The 16,196-nt window shown below is 61.7% G+C and overlaps 1 protein-coding gene across 7 annotated transcripts; it reads left to right on the top strand.

Annotated features, from left to right (window-relative positions):
• The first annotated feature begins 1,174 nt into the window (after positions 1 to 1,174).
• FURIN (furin, paired basic amino acid cleaving enzyme) lies at positions 1,175 to 16,117 on the top strand. 7 transcript variants are annotated; one of them, XM_082736131.1, is made up of 16 exons: positions 1,175 to 1,427; positions 8,248 to 8,584; positions 8,998 to 9,096; positions 9,210 to 9,305; positions 9,648 to 9,776; positions 9,886 to 9,962; positions 10,232 to 10,320; positions 10,760 to 10,932; positions 11,575 to 11,787; positions 12,187 to 12,287; positions 12,396 to 12,499; positions 12,583 to 12,700; positions 12,809 to 12,988; positions 13,424 to 13,548; positions 13,665 to 13,775; positions 13,976 to 16,117. In XM_082736131.1, exons 2-16 carry the CDS (start codon positions 8,408 to 8,410, stop codon positions 14,569 to 14,571), a joined length of 2,388 nt encoding a protein of 795 aa, XP_082592257.1. In that variant the 5' UTR covers positions 1,175 to 1,427; positions 8,248 to 8,407; the 3' UTR covers positions 14,572 to 16,117. The 7 variants fall into 7 exon arrangements, with proteins under 7 accessions (XP_082592257.1, XP_082592254.1, XP_082592256.1 ...); XM_082736128.1 differs by having other exon boundaries at positions 1,224 to 1,427; positions 9,645 to 9,776; XM_082736130.1 differs by lacking the exon at positions 1,175 to 1,427 and adding an exon at positions 3,717 to 3,822.
• Positions 16,118 to 16,196: the final 79 nt, after the last annotated feature.

The raw sequence follows: 16,196 nt of genomic DNA, 5'->3' as shown, positions 1-16,196 counted from the left end.
GCTGGGTGCGACTCTGGCCGCCACCCCCAGGGGATATTAGGCAATGTCTGGGGGATTTTTTTTTAATGGTTGTCACAGTCGGGTGGTGGTGCCCCTGGGATGAAGTGATTAGAGACCAGCGATAGTGCTAAATATCCTACAATACACAGGACAGTCTCCACAAAAAAAAGAATGATCCAGTGGCCCGAGGGGTCAATAGTGCTGATGCTGAGAAACCTTGTTCTGGATCCTGAGAAACTGATTGGAAAACTCAACAAGAGTCATGAACATGGACTGTTTTCGGAGCACCTAGGTGGCTCAGTTGGTGAAGCACCAGGCATTCGGCTTGAGTCATGATCCCAGGGTCCTGGGATCGAGCCCTGCATGGCGCTCCTTGCTCACTGGGGAGCCTGCTTCTCCCTCTCCGGCTCTTCCTGCTTGTGCTCTCTCTCTCCGTCAAATAAATAAAATCTTTCAAAAAAAAAAAAAAAAAAAAGATGGGCGCCTGGGTGGCTCAGTGGGTTAAGCCGCTGCCTTCGGCTCAGGTCATGATCTCAGGGTCCTGGGATCGAGTCCCGCATCGGGCTCTCTGCTCAGCGGGGAGCCTGCTTCCTCCTCTCTCTCTCTCTGCCTGCCTCTCTGCCTACTTGTGATCTCTATCTGTCAAATAAATAAATAAAATCTTAAAAAAAAAAAAGATGAAAATGGACTGTCTTACTTTTCTGGATCAAGAGGGAGAAGGAAGGGCGGGGGTTTGTTGGAGCTGTGAGGCCGTGGGAGGGTGCAGATTTCCAGGGACACTGGTGTCCTCACAGGCAGGTCCTTCCAACCCCAGCAGAGGCGGTCGCTGGCTTCCTGAGGACAAGCTCTAAGGGACTCTGCGCTTAGGGCTCCCGCATACAGCAGGTGCTCAATGAATGCCTGCCAGGCGAGACTGCACCCAAAGCACCTGTCAGGTGCCCAGCTATGGGTAACACTGGCTGGGCACTGAGGACAAGGAAGAAGACACAAAGTGGGCAGAGGGAAGCCATTAAACCGGTAAGTGACTTGGGGACGTGGCAGAGCCATAAGGCAAAGGTGAGCACAGACCCACCCCAATAACTGGTAAAATGAGGAGAGCTGGCAATGCTGCGATCCTGTCCCAGCGTGACCAGATGTCAGCACCCAATCATTTCTGGCTCCTCCCCACACCCACAGACACCCTGTTTGACTGTCATATAAAGGAGGTTTTCCCAAAGTGGTTTAGCCAGAACTGGCTAGGCCCTGCCCTGAGACCAGATAGGAGGAGCCTGGCTGTAGCCCCCAGCGGGCGGCGAGGCGCTCAGGATGGACCCCGGGTGTTCAGGCGCTAGCTGGTGAAGTATGGGCGTGCTTTATTCAATTTTGCATGACTTCAAGGTTTAATTATTTTATTAGAAAAGTTACTGTAGACATTCCAGAAAACGCAGGTAAGCAAAAAGGAAGAAAACCTTAAAAAGCTCTCCAAATCCCACCCTCTCAGAGAGCGTACCCGTTAGATTTTGTCAGAGGCCCTTCTGTGCATGCACGGACGGGTTTGATTAAAACCAGGTGTGGGCGCTGCCGTGGAGGGCTCTGAGGTGCCCGAAAGCGGGGAGGAGATTTGGGGAGAAATGGACCCCCCCGGAGCACTCAGGGGACATGGGAGCACCCGGGTGGACGGAGCCACAGGACGGTGGTTGCCCTCAGGAGCCTTGCCCCCCAATTTGAAGGTCAAGAGAAGCCTGGCTGGCTGCAGCCTTCCTCCCTGAGCCTTGCTGGGAAGGTGGGAACCCCCTTTCACAGCCCCTTCATCCCTCAGGCCTTACCCAGCAGGCCCCGCTCTTACCGGCCCCTCCCAGGCCTTCCTGCTCGGGGCTTCTGTCACGTGCTGCTACCATCTTGCCCGCCCTGTGTAAAACTGATAACCCGCTCCGGAGAGCCCTGGGCTCTGAAGGCCCTCGGTCAGGGGGGGACCTGGCTTCAGGGGGCAGCTTCGCTCCCTCAGGAGTTAAGGCCACAGGGAAATGCTTGGGCGGGATCCAGAGAACAATACATGGCCCCAGGCCTTGTTTGGGGGAGATAAAGGAAGATGCCTCGAACTGTCACTAGCTGTGGCCAGGTGGGATTCTCTCCGGAGGGAGGCTCAAGGGGATTGGCTTCCATATTCATTTTCCGCCAAGAGGCCTGTTGTATTGCCAAGAGGCCTGTTGTAAAATCCGATTGATTGTACGTGAAACTCCCCAGTGGGAGAGGGACAGAGGTAAAGATGGTCTGGGCAAAGCAAGGACAGCTGCTCACTCACTCGGTCCTCTCCCTCCTCCCCACAAATGAGGCACCTCTGAGCCACACAGCTGAAGGAATCGCACTTCCTGCCAAAGACGGGATGGGAGAGGCCGGCCCCTCCGGGGTGGCAGCCCTCTGAGACAGCCCTCCCCCTCCTGAGACCCACGGTGGCACCCCCGGGGCCAGCCTCCGGGAAGGGTGGGGCACCTGGAGGCCGCCAGTCTCGCTCTCTTTCTGCGCGGGCCTTACGTCTAGGCCAGAAGACATGTGGGGGACTCCAAGCCTAAGGTGGGGCTAGCCCTGTCCCAATTTCCTCTCAATGGGGTTCTCTTGCTCATAGACTGAGGAAGAACCATGACTCACTTCCTGCCTCAGTCTGACTGCACAGGCATTGTTCTCCCAAATGGGGCTACCCCAGGGTGGCCCCTAGGAGTCTCAGCTTCTCATGAGGGAAGTTCCCACCCCAAGCGGGAACAAACCAGACGTAGCTCCCAGCCCGACTTTCGGGACCCCTGCATCCTAACCAGAGTTTCCAGTTTCTGCAGCATCTGAAGGGGTGTCCCAGTGGTACCTCGTCGCATTCCATGAGGACCATCTCCACTTGACTGAGGAGCCAGGGGAGGCTCTCAGAATGGAGTAACTTGTCTAAGGTGGTGGGGTGTGAAATAGGGCCACGGGGCTCTGAACTGGGCTTACCAGCTGACTTGCCACCTAGTGACCTTAGGGAGAATACTTCACCTCTCTGGGCCTCGGTTTCCTCTTCTGTAAAATGTAAACAGTGCTACATAAAACGTGTCAAAGGAGAATGTATTGTACCCACCTGGCGGGGTTTGTGGGGAGGGAGAAATAAGTTAACACGTGGAAAAGAGCGGAGAATAGCTCCTGGCTCCTGGTGAGCCCTGGGCGGTGTTCCGGTTTTGTCATCAACCCCCCCCACCCCCCGCCTCCGTTTAAGGACGCTAAGGATAGGACTGTGCACAAGGTAGTCTCACAGGGCGCAGGAAAGGATGGGCAGAGACTGCTCTACGACCTTGGAATAACCGAGCCCTGGGAGCTCTTGGCCACATTTCCCCTCTTTTCTTTCTCAGCTCAAGCAGTGGTGGCCTCAGCCAAGTAGCACAGACGTTTTCTAGGGCAGGGACCCAGGGAGGGAGAGGAGCCCGTTGGTATACGGCAAGTAGCTTGGATCAGGTTCTGCCAAAACCCCAGATCTCTCCAGCTCTGAGGCCTCTTAGGTGGGGGGCCTTGGGCAAATTATTTAACTTTGTGCTCCTCAGTTTCCTTATCTGTAAAATGGGATTAATAATGTCGGCTTGGAAGGATTATGTGAATTAAATAATGTATTTAAGAAGGAGGCAACCTAAAGGGACTGTCCCCGTGCCGGGTCCGCGGTTGGTGCTTTTTTAAAAAAAAAAAAAAAAAAAAGGAAAAGGCGTGGGCTGCTCTTTCAGCTTATCCACCTGTCTATATAGATGCAAACAGTCGTGACTCTTCTAACTGTAGGCCCTGGGAAGGTGTGCCCCGCTCGCTGAGGTCCGACCTCAGGGGAAGCTACCCCAGGTCGGTCACCCCGGGACACTTAACTGGGTCATGCCCAAATTTCTGGCTCAGGAATGGGACAGTCGTGGGGGTTCGGGAAAGAGAGGGCCGGCTCCCCCGCAATGCAACCGACACTGAGCTCGGAGTACCTCCTCAAGCCCTTGGCAGCCCGAGCCAAGGGTTCCGAGTTCGGGTCTCTGCCTCCGCCTGCCCCGGGAGCAAGGGGCGCGCAGAGCCGGGAGCGGGGGCGCGGGCAGGTGGGCCCGGGAGGTGGGGGTGTGGGGACGTGCCCGGCGGCCGCCAAGGCTTTGGGATCTCCAGCCCCACTTTTTACCTGCCCCTACCGGGCGCCGGAGGAAGCGGGCGCCCCAGAAGGCCGCAGGGCCTGGGCTCGGGGCCCGGCGCTCTGGGTCCGCGCGGCTCGGGCTCCGAACGCCGGCCGGGGCGCGGGCGGCATGGGCGGCGTGCGCGGCGGGCCAGCGGCGGCGGCTGCGGCGGCGGCGGCGGCGGGCCGGGAGCGCGGAGGTGGCGCCGCGAGGGGGAGGGGCGCGGCGGCGGAGGAGGAGGAGCCCGGGCCGCCGCAGCCGCTGACAGCGACGGGAGTAAACAAGCAGCGCCGCCGGGGCCCGGCCGCTGCCCCCGCCCGCGCTGGAGCCGGAGCCCAGGCCGAGCCCTGCCCCTGGTCGCGGGCCGGGCCGAGGCCGCCCGCCGCGCCTCCCCGCCTCCGCGCGGTGACGCTGCTGCTGGGCGCGGGGACGGCGCCGAGCCCAGGCCCCCCGCCGCCGGGCTCTCCGCTCGGCCGAGGGGCGCCCGAGCCGCCGCGGCGCTCGCCTGGAAAAGTTACCCGCCCGGGCTCCCTCGGGTAAGCAGGCGGGCGCGGGGCCCGGGGAGGCAGCGCGCCGGGCCCGGGGAGGGCCGGCCGGACTGGGCCGCTGTGCCCCGGGAGCGGGCTCCTCGGCCCCGGCGCCCCGGCGGGGGAGGGTCGCGGCCGGCCTGACCCGGGCCCCCAGGCCCCGGCTGCCCGTCGCGGCGTTCGGAACGGGCTCGGGGGCCGGCCCGAGGGTGGAGCCGCGGGGAGCAGGAAGGGCGCCCTGCAGCCCACCTGAGCGCTCCGGGCCCGGCTCGGTCCCCGGCCCCTACCGGGGCCGGTACTTTTCCGCTTGGGGCCGGGGCGAGCCCTCTGACCTCAGGAAGCGCCTGCGGGGCCCCGGCCGGGGGCGGGATGGGGAGAGAATTCCAGAGGCGCCGGGTGCTCCCGCCTCCCCGCTGGCCGCCGGGGGCCGCCGCCGGCTCGCCTACTCCGCCGCCCCGGGGAGGGGGAGGAACGGCGGGGCGCGGGGCGGAGGGGATTATTCCCCGCCCGGCCTCGCCCCCGCCCGCACACCTGGGCGACGGAGACTCAGGTGCGGGTCCCGCGGGCTCGGGTAGGCGCTGGGGCTGCCTCCCGCCGAGGCCTGACCCAGGCCCCTTCTGTCCCCGTGGAGTGGCTGGACCGCGGGGCCGCCTGCTCGCCAGACAGGTCTGACGGCAGTCACTTGTCTGGTTTGTACCTGCTTTCCGCTTGCCCCGCCGGTGGGGAGGGGAGGTGCAGACCCTCTGCCCTGGAGGGTGTTGGAATCCTATTTTTGACTTGGGAAGTGTGAGGGGAACCCAGGTGATGTGGCCTGGTGAGGGCTGAGCAGCTGCGGGCCAGGTGTGGACACAGCGCAGCAGAGTAGCCAAGCTTGACGTGTTTCAACCGGAACAGCCCAAATTTTACCGTTTCCTATGTCGTTTCCTATGTAAGATTTGATTTTTTAAAAGGGGTGTGTGTGTGTGTAATGTGGCTTTTAAAAAAAAGTTGGAAAATCTCAGATCTAGCAGTTTTTACCACCAAGGAAACTGAGGCCCAGAGAGAGGAAGTAACTTGTTTGAGATCACACAGCAAATTAGTTGAGCAGAGACTGAAAATCAGAATTTCGGGGGCACCTCTCAGGTTTGGTGACCTGGCTTGGTGTCTCTGCTAGAAAGACTGAATCTAGTCCACACCAGACCCTCAGTGCCTGGGAAACAGCAGCCCACCCAGGGGGTAGGTTCAGTTTAACGCTTCAGAGCTGCTCTCTGTGTTAGAGGTTCCCGGGACCTCTGGAGAAATGGCTTTTCCCAGGAACACAGCCAGAAAGAGCAGTTCCAGCTTTCTCCGTGGCCACAGCCTAGAGCCCAGTCCCATGTGAGGGGGCATCACAGGAGGCTAGAAAAAAAGCAAGCCTGGTGGTTTGGGGAGGGGAGGTTTGAGCTGAACTGGGACTCTGAGGGTGAGTCAGAGTCTGGGATGGGGGTGGGGAGCAGCCCATTCATTCATTGTTCTCAGTGCCTGCTCTTTGGGGAGGGAGGGGGGTGAGAAATCTTCCCTCCCTCCAGGTTGCTGAGGTAGGGATGTGTGGGGGCTTGGGGGCTGTGTGGGAGCCATAGCCACAGCTCCCCGCGGCTGGAGATGCTGGGCAGAGGAAGGCAGGCCCTTTCTCCGGGGACTGTTGGGTTGTGTCGGAAGCCTGCTTTCTTTTGGGGGGGCTGCAGGGTAATTAAATAGTTGGTTCATCACCTTTAATGCCGAGCAGCTGCAGCTCCATTCACAGTGTGCTGGAACCTGAGCTGGGCCTCAATGGGCCCGTCTTGATTTGGGAGCTTCGGCAGGGCTCACAGCACTGTGGTCCGGGGCCGGGTCGGGTGGAGGTTTACTTGCCATCTGGACCCGAGAGGTGGCTATTGCAGTGGCCAGAAGAGGCCTTGTCTGGTTCCTACCTGGTTCTGCCCGAAGGGTCCCACATCCACTATTAAGTGAGAGGCTTGGGTCTCTTCACAGCCTAAGGCCTATGTTTGGCCACCCAGCTATTGCTAAGACTAGCTTTCTGGAAGTTGGACGCCCAAGGCATCACGGGCCTGTCCTGGAGCCCCGTGGACTCTGCCCCGTAACAGGGCGAGGAGGAGCCGTATTGTGGATGCCTCCCGCCATCAGCTGTCAGGTTATTTTGGTGTAAACTGAAAATACCCTGGGAATTGTGTGTTGAGTCCCTCCCAGCCTGCAGGGTGGGACTGAAGGGGCGGCCCTCCTTCCGTGAGGCTGGTCGTGGCCTAGGGGAGCCCCTGGAGGCGTGAGGTTTCCCAGTGGTGAGCCTGCCTGTTCAGCGCCCCACAGCCTGGGACGAACTGGGGAGCTTTCTTTTTGCTGCCTGGCAGAGTAACCTCCTTTGGGGCTGGGAGTGGTGGGGGCATCCGGGGCCCTTTGGGCAGGCTCTCTGCTCAATGAGCTTGGCACTGACACAGGATACCTCCAGCGGCCCTACTGGGGCCTCCCCGAGCAGCTCCTCACCCCAGGGGCTTGGGTTCTGGCTAGTCAGGGGCCCTGTGTGGGGACAGTTATGTGGCCCCAGGCATAGAGGTCCCGCTGCTTGTTTGCTGAAGGAGAAGAAACAACAGGCAGACTATTGATTGAGCCTCACCTTGGCGCTCCTGGCTCAGCAGCCAGTGTTTGCTCTGGCTGCCTGGGCTCAGATGATGCAAGGCTGGTGCTGGTGGGCGTGGAATACAAGGGGGCCGCTGGGGGCCCTGCACCCAGGCCTGGGCAGGGCAGGGCGGTGGGGGGGCAGTGTTCCCCAGGAAACAGGCTAGAAAGAGTCTGGGCCCTACTTTGATGATGGCCACCGGCCTGGGGTCTGTCCCTAGAGGGAGGTGAAGCCAGTGGGATCCCCTGTGCTCAGCCCCCCAAGCCCCATCCCTCCCAGGGTCACCCGCTGTTTCTTCCCATGGGGCTGTGGGTCTTTGCAGGTAACTCCCTGTGGCTGTGTCTGCTTTCCTGAGCCAGGAGCCCCTGGCAAGCTGGGTGGACACCCCCCATTAAAAAACTTTGAAAAGACATTTTGTCAAATATACCTGGGTAATTTGGAAAGCATGCAAGGACACAAAGAAGAAAATAACAGTTATTTGTAATCGTCACCATCTTGAGGGAATCGTTGGTTAACGTTTCAGCATGTGTCCTTCCAGATTTTGTTTTGTGGTTATATATAAATATACATGTATAAATAGTTCCTTAAAAACAAAATGGGGTCATGTGTACATACTGCTTTATAACCCATCTCTTTTTTACTTTGATTGTGCTGAACATTTATTCTGTTGTTGTTTCTGATTCTGGATGACTCAAGCCTGATACTTCATCCCACTTCCGTATTCTTATGTGGAGAGAGGCTTAGGACCCGTGTGTGTGTGTGTGTGTGTGTGTGTGTGTGTGTGTGTGTGTTTGGGGGTTCCATCTGGCTGGCCGGCTGACCTTGGGGGGCTGGATTCTCACCCGTCTCCCCAGGAGGCCTTTTCAGGCCTAGATCCAGCAGCCCTGGGGCTTGGAAGGCAGCTTTAGCACATGGCTGGGGAGGGACTGACCGTCTCCCCCTCTTCTTCCCTTGTTCCCCTCAGAGCTGGCAGCCCTCGTCCCCTCACAGCCCTGCCCCGCTCGGCCCCATGCCCCCGCCAGTCAGCCCCGGGCCACAGGCAGTGAGCAGGCACGCGGGAGCCGAGGCCCTGTGACCAGGCCAAGGAGACGGGGGCTCCGGGGTCCCGGCCACCTGTGCCCCCCATGGAGCTGAGGCCCTGGTTGCTATGGGTGGTAGCAGCGGCAGGAGCCTTGGTCCTGCTGGCCGCCGACGCCCGCGCCCAGAAGGTCTACACCAACACCTGGGCTGTGCACATTCCCGGAGGCCCTGCTGTGGCTGACCGCCTGGCGCACAAGCATGGCTTCCTCAACTTGGGCCAGGTAGGACCAGGGCAGACCACCTCTGGCCTTGGCTCAGGATCTTGCTGGGGGTGGGGCCAGTGAGGGCAGGGGTTCGGGCCCTAGGCCCAGGACTGTGGGCTTACCTTGTCGGGACCGTCTGGGTGGGGGCACATTCTGGGCAGCCGGGGGTAGGGGTGGGTGGGGATGGGAGCAGGGGTTCGTCCTGCCTTCTGGCTTCCAACCTAGGTTGTTTGGGAGACCAGACTGTGCCAGGGAGGGTGGGTCCCTCTCTGTCCCCTGCACCCCCTGGCCGGTCCCAGGCCGGGAGCAGATGCCCCACCACCCCCTGGCGTCGTGAGCCTCCCCTTGCAGCCGGTCGTCCACCCCCGTCCGCTGCCTCCCCGGGGACTGACAGATGGAAAGCCCGGCTCAGCCTCCCTGCTCTGTCGCAGATCTTCGGCGACTATTACCACTTCTGGCATCGAGCGGTGACAAAGCGGTCCCTGTCGCCTCACCACCCGCGGCACAGCCGGCTGCAGAGGGAGCCTCAAGTGAGTGCACCCCCAGCCCCTCTGGCTGCCACCCTTCCCTCTGGAGCCTCTTGAGTAACCACCGCCCCCCCAACCCCCCACACCCTCACCTGCTCACCCTCACTCCCTCACAGGTGCAGTGGCTGGAGCAGCAGGTGGCCAAGCGAAGGACCAAACGGGATGTGTACCAGGAGCCCACGGACCCCAAATTTCCCCAGCAGTGGTACCTGGTACGTGGCCTCCTTGGGTCGTGGGTCCTCCTCCCCAGCGGCACCCGTCTGGCCACTGAGGGCTCCCACGGGAGGCTAAGGCTGACATGGAGGCCTCCTGGCCTACTTCGTTCTCCCTGCCGAGCATTCTCTTGCTGCCCCTTCCTGCTAAGCCTGGGGGGCGCCCTTCCCGAGTTCTTGACCCTCCCACGGAGCCCAGGCAGCCGGGACGGCACTGCGGCTGCAGGGGCGGGTAGAGAAGGAGGTTCGGGGGTGGTGACGGGATTCTTCAGCGTACCCCTGACCTCACACAGCCAACCACATCTTGTAAGTGCTGGGGTGCTGGGGCGGGTTTCTCAGCAGTCTGGCGTCACCCAGCGGGACCTGAACGTGAAGGAGGCCTGGGCTCAGGGCTACACGGGTCACGGCATTGTGGTCTCCATTCTGGACGATGGCATCGAGAAGAACCACCCAGACTTGGCAGGCAATTATGTGAGGAGGTGGGGGGAGGGAGGCCGTGGTCCCGGCGAGGGGTGTCTTGGGGCGGTCCTGTTCTGTCAGTTGGTCAGACTGTTCCTGACGATGGCCATGTCCTCTCCAGGATCCTGGGGCCAGCTTCGATGTCAATGACCAGGATCCTGACCCGCAGCCTCGGTACACACAGATGAATGACAACAGGTGAGCTATGGCAGGCCCCCCGGCCCCGCCTGGTGTCTCCTCCCTTCCGCTGAGAGAGCGGGGTTGAGCCCGGGTTAAGACCCGCTCCCTCGGAGGCTGACGTCTCTGTAGTCGTGCTCCAGTTCTGGTCAGAGCAGGGGTGGCCGTGGAGCGGAGAGCATGGGAGGGCACAGAGGTCGCAGCTGGAGGGCTACGCTGACCTATCCCGTCCCTCTGACTACTCCACCACACTCTGTCCCCTGCTAATGCTGTGCTCTTGTCCCCGGCAGGCATGGCACACGGTGTGCCGGCGAGGTGGCTGCCGTGGCCAACAACGGTGTCTGTGGCGTAGGTGTAGCCTACAATGCCCGCATTGGAGGTGGGTGTGGGCCGTGGCCACCCTGTCCTGGGGAGGGCCCTGCTGGGGATTTTTGTCCCATCTGGCCAGTGCCCATCTATTCCCACCACGGGGCAGTTCCTTAGAGGCTCCCGGACCACGCAGAGCTGAGCCGCCCATGCTGCAGGCCAGGGTGAGGGCCTCTCAGCAGGAGCCTCCCTGAATCCCTGCCGCCCACTCTGAGTCCTTGCAGGGCCGGCCTTGGCCCCCGCGCACCCCAGGGAGCGCAGAGGCTTGTTCCAGGCCAGGCTGTGTGGTTGAAGGCAGGGTGTGTTCGCTTTCTCCCTTCCGGCTCTTGGCCAGCTCCAGCGTCCGCCTTCCCCTGTGTGTCCTCGGGGTGCAGGGCTGGGTGTGCTTTGGGGGGGTGCCCCGGCGGCTAGACCCATGCAGCATCCCTCTCCTCACCCCCCTCCGCGGCCAGGGGTGCGCATGCTGGACGGCGAGGTGACGGACGCGGTGGAGGCCCGCTCGCTGGGCCTGAACCCCAACCACATCCACATCTACAGCGCTAGCTGGGGCCCCGAGGACGACGGCAAGACCGTGGATGGCCCTGCCCGCCTCGCCGAGGAGGCCTTCTTCCGGGGGGTTAGCCAGGTGCGGTGGGGGTCCCCACACAGCCTCCTCGGGCCAGGCCGGGGCTGTCTGCTCGCTGTCCTAGCTCGCGTCCCCCGTTCTCCTCTTCCTGTTCGTGGATGCTTGCATTACACCTGAATTTTATACGAGGCTCGTTTATTAAAACGTTAATGCGGGCGTCTGGGTGGCTCAGTGGGTTGAGCCGCTGCCTTCGGCTCAGGTCATGATCTCAGGGTCCTGGGATCGAGCCCCGCATCGGGCTCTCTGCTCAGCGGGGAGCCTGCCTCCCCCCTCTCTCTGCTTGCCTCTCTGCCTACTTGTGATCTCTCTCTCTCTGTCAAATAAATAAATAAAAAATCTTTAAAAAAATAAAAATAAAAATAAAACGTTAATGCACTAGACAGATAGCAACAGAGAAAAACAAGGGGAAAACCCTCAAACTTCCAGCTCCTGCAGTCCCGGGTCTGGACGCTTTGGCAACAGCCTAGGTCTGTGGTTCCAGATAGACAGACAGACTTGCCCAAGTGCCCAACCCAGCAGGGGTCTCACGGGGTGCGGAGTAGGGTGACGTGTGCGACGAGGGGCCCAGTGCCTGGCAGTGCCCTCCCACCAGGCCTCCCCCGGGCCCCGTCTGCGAGTGACCCCGGCCCACTCTGTCCACAGGGCCGCGGGGGGCTGGGCTCCATCTTCGTGTGGGCCTCGGGGAACGGGGGCCGGGAGCACGACAGCTGCAACTGTGACGGCTACACCAACAGCATCTACACGCTGTCCATCAGCAGCGCCACGCAGCTGGGCAACGTGCCCTGGTACAGCGAGGCCTGCTCGTCCACGCTGGCCACCACATACAGCAGCGGCAACCAGAACGAGAAGCAGATCGTGAGTCCCGCCCCAGGGGCGGGGGGCTGCCTGTGGGCTCCGCCCAGGGCCCCTTTTCCAGACCAGGTGTGGCCAGGGAATGGTGGAACAGGAGCCGGGGCTCCCTGAGGCTAGGGATGGGGCCATGGGGCTCTTTGACGCCCCCGAGAAGTGGAGACTCTAAGGAAGTACGTGGCTTCGAATGGTCTCCAGCCTGGAGCTCAGCCCCTCGAGCCATGGGAAACGGAGACCTGGGGAGGGCCAGGCATTGGCCTGTTCATGGCAAGTGAGCAAGGCCGCGGCTGGGCCCCAGGTGTCCTGGCCCTGGCTCCCCCGCCCTCCGTGGGTGCTCTGGGCCTGTGGGCAGAGCAGGGGGCAGGCTGGTGGCCTCTCTAGTCCCTCCACCCGTTCTCCTGGTAGGTGACCACAGACTTGCGGCAGAAGTGTACGGAGTCTCACACGGGCACCTCGGCCTCTGCCCCCTTGGCAGCCGGCATCATTGCTCTCACCCTGGAAGCCAAGTAAGTCGGAGGGTGCAGCAACCTCATCCCCACCAGCGCCCCCTGCAGGACCGCCCTTGGCCTCTCTCCAGAGAGGCTGAGCCCCACCTCTCCCTGCCCCCTTTGCAGTAAGAACCTCACCTGGCGGGACATGCAGCACCTGGTGGTACAGACCTCGAAGCCCGCCCACCTCAACGCTAATGACTGGGCCACCAACGGTGTGGGCCGGAAAGGTGAGGACAGGGTGGCCCAGCACGGGGGTTGGGCGTGGGGGGCTCTCTGCCTCCCAGCTGAGCCCGCCTTCTCTGCCCCGCAGTGAGCCACTCGTATGGCTACGGGCTGTTGGACGCAGGTGCTATGGTGACCCTGGCCCAGAACTGGACGACGGTGCCCCCCCAGAGGAAATGCATCATCGACATCCTCACTGAGCCCAAGTGAGGCCCGGCCCTGGGCTGGGAGGGGTGGCTGGGGCCTGAGGCTTGCTGGGGGTGCGGCCCCACCCTCCTGGCCAGGCTGGCACACTGTCCCTACTGTCTGCACAGGGACATCGGAAAGCGGCTGGAGGTGCGCAAGACGGTGACCGCCTGCCTGGGGGAGCCCAGCCACATCACACGGCTGGAACATGCGCAGGCCCGCCTCACCTTGTCCTATAATCGCCGTGGCGACCTGGCCATCCACCTGGTCAGCCCCATGGGCACCCGCTCCACCCTGCTGGCCGCCAGGTGCCTGCCCTCTCCCCTGCCCAGCTTGCCCTGCCCCTCATACTCGCACACGTCCGTTCGCGTACTCACACCCTCCTGGACTTGTCACAGAGTCTTAGTGGCCACCATGTTCTTCTTAGTGGAGGTGCTGTTGGCACTTGAGGAGGGACGGTTTGGTCCTAGGGACTGTCCCACATCAAAGGAATCCCTGGCTTCTACTCATTATGTGCCAGTAGTGTGCCTTCCCGTGTCCAGACTTTGCACGTTTCCAGAATTTTCTGGTTGAGAACACCTGGCCTACTGGGAAACAACAGCTATAGGCATTTTCAGCCTAGTGGGGCTGGTGCTGCACTGGGGGAGGGTGTATAGTCCACGTGTTGTGGCCTTGGTGTCCCCTGGCTGCTCGCGGGGGTCCCCCAGAGGCCTCCAACAGCCACGGGCACCCTTCTCCCCCAGGCCACATGACTACTCTGCAGATGGGTTTAACGACTGGGCCTTCATGACAACCCACTCCTGGGACGAGGACCCCTCTGGCGAGTGGGTCCTGGAGATTGAAAACACCAGCGAAGCCAACAACTATGGTACTGGGGATGTGTGAGGACCGCGGGGGGACACAGAAGGGAGCTGGGGGGGCCTGGGATTCCGGGGGCAGTGCCAGTGCTCCCTAACTCTCGCCTCCTCTCCCACCCTGGAATAGGGACGCTGACCAAGTTCACCCTTGTGCTGTATGGCACAGCCCCCGAGGGACCGCACACACCTCCCGAGAGCAGCGGCTGCAAGACCCTCACGACCAGCCAGGCCTGCGTGGGTCAGTGGTGGTGGCTGTTTCGGGGTTTCGGGGCCTGAGGTTCGAGGGGGTGGGCACGGAGGGAACCTGTCTTGCAGCCCAGTGCTAGGAGGAAAAGGGGTTTGAAGAGAGCTCGGGATGACCGTGGTTTTGGGGCTGGAGGCTGCTCAGGGCCGCCTTGCCTGCTTAGCTGACACCCATGTCCCCTCCTCTGCCGGCAGTGTGCGAGGAAGGCTTCTCCCTGCACCAGAAGACCTGTGTCCAGCACTGCCCACCAGGCTTCACGCCCCAAGTCCTCGATACGCACTATAGCACCGAGAACGATGTGGAGACCATCCGGGCCAGCGTGTGTACCCCCTGCCACAGCTCGTGTGCCACCTGCCAGGGGCTGGCCCCCACAGACTGCCTCAGCTGCCCCAGCCATGCCTCGCTGGACCCCGTGGAGCAGACGTGCTCCCGACAGAGCCAGAGCAGCCGCGAGTCGCCCCAGCAGCGGCCGCCGCCCCAGAGGCTGCCCACAGAGGTGGAGGCGGAGCCGCGGCCGCGGGCAGGGCTGCTGCCCTCACACCTGCCCGAGGTGGTGGCCGGCCTCAGCTGCGCCTTCATCGTGCTGGTCTTTGTCACCGTCTTCCTGGTCCTGCAGCTGCGCTCCGGCTTCAGCTTCCGGGGGGTGAAGGTGTACACCATGGACCGCGGCCTCATCTCCTACAAGGGGCTGCCCCCCGAAGCCTGGCAGGAAGAGTGCCCGTCGGACTCAGAAGAGGACGAGGGCCGGGGCGAGAGGACCGCCTTTATCAAAGACCAGAGCGCCCTTTGATGAGCGCCTACTGCCTGCCCCTTCCAGCCCATCCCCTCCTTGGGCACTTTTTAATTCACCAAAGTATTTTTTTATCTTGGGACTGGGTTTGGACCCCAGCTGGGAGGCAAGGGGCAGAGACTGCTTCCCACCCCTACCTTCGGGCCCCCTGGCTGCCTGAGGTGGGGCCCCAGGACCAGCTGGGGAGCAGGGGAGGGCCTCACCCCACCTCCAGCACCCCTTCTGCGTGGAGAAAGGAGTGGAACCGTTAGGACAGCTTTCCAAGGTCCAGGCCCCAGCCGGAATCCCCTGCGTCTCTTCCGGGATTCCTGACCGAGCTGTGGCTCTTGTCCCTTCCCTGTTCCTCTGAAGCAATAATGGTCCCCATCCAGGCAGCAGGGAGGCTGGCCTAGGGGGTATTTGAAGGAGGAGGCCACCTCTCCAAGGGCTTTTGTATCCCCAACCCTGTCCCCCGAGTCTGGTGAGCCTCTCGAGGAAGTGGTGATCAAAGGAAGGGACCAAGGCAAGGCAGGTGCTTCCAGGGTGCGCCCGCGTGTGTGTGTCCCTTTGCCCACCTCCACCACAGCTGGCTGCCCGCCAAGTGTGGCTGGCCCGACCGAGCCCCGTGCTGGTGTCCTGACCACCCTACCTTCTCGGGCCCCCTCCCCTCCTGCCAGGGCCCAAGTCCCTGTTTTCTGAGCCCGGGGCTGCCTGGGCTGTTGGCACTCACAGTCCCGGAGCCCCTGGGTGGGTGGTGGGGAGGGACGGTGGCCCGGCCGGCCTCTCCCGCCTCCCACCCGATGCTGCTTTCCCCTGTGGGGATCTCAGGGGCTGTTTGAGGATATATTTTCACTTTGTGATTATTTCACTTTAGATGCTGATTTTTTTTTTTTTTGTATTTTTAATGGGGGTAGCAGCTGGACCACCCACCTTCCCACACCCACTGTCCACTCTGCTGTTCCCCCGGCTACCCTGGCCCTGAGGTGTGGGGGGGCTGCAGCATGTTGCTGAGGAGTGAGGACGAGTTGAGCCCCAAGTCCCAAAGAGGCAGGCGGGCAAGCCAGGTGGGCCCTAGGAAAGGGGATTGTAGGGGGAGGGGCAGGCTATCATCTGTGTCTCAGATGGGGCTCATCGTGCCAAGGGCTCATGGGTCACTGGTTCTCCAAGTGCCAGGGGTGGGCAGGCAGTGGCACTGAGCCCCCTCCAACACTGTGCCCTTGTGGAGAAAGCACTGACCTGTTCTGCCCCCTTAAGTCCCCCTCTTCTGACGTGCCTTTCGCACCCCTCCCATTAGGACAATCAGTCCCCTCCCATCCGGAGCCCTCTTTTCTTTCTCTCTCCCCTAGCCCTTGCTGGCACCCAGCCACCTGCCCAGGGGTGTCCCCTCCTTCCCAACCCCCTACCCTTGTGGCCAGCCTGGCTGATTTTGTAAGATACTGGGTTGGTGCCCAGTGATTTTTTTTTTTCTTGTAATTTAAACAGGCCCAGCATTGTTGGTTCTATTTAATGGACACGAGATAATGTTAGAGGTTTTAAAGTGATTAAACGTGCAGACTATGCAAACCAGGCCTGGTCTCCAGCGTGGTGATGCCGCTCTTCCTAGGACCCTGGGACTGCATCCGGGGTGGGGGCGGGGATTAGGACCA

The sequence above is a fragment of the Mustela nivalis genome (genome assembly GCF_964662115.1).
Source record: "Mustela nivalis genome assembly, chromosome: 6".
Taxonomy (NCBI): domain Eukaryota; kingdom Metazoa; phylum Chordata; class Mammalia; order Carnivora; family Mustelidae; genus Mustela; species Mustela nivalis.
Note: the sequence above shows the minus strand (reverse complement) of the source record. Positions and strands in the feature narration are given on the sequence as shown.

Excerpts from the sequence above, each read along its gene's own strand:
- FURIN (XM_082736128.1), top strand. The coding sequence starts at position 8,408 with ATGGAGCTGAGGCCCTGGTTGCTATGGGTGGTAGCAGCGGCAGGAGCC. Across the intron at positions 10,933-11,574 it reads TCTTCCGGGGGGTTAGCCAG|GGCCGCGGGGGGCTGGGCTC; the intron begins GTGCGGTGGGGG and ends CTCTGTCCACAG. Across the intron at positions 12,701-12,808 it reads GACATCCTCACTGAGCCCAA|GGACATCGGAAAGCGGCTGG; the intron begins GTGAGGCCCGGC and ends CTGTCTGCACAG.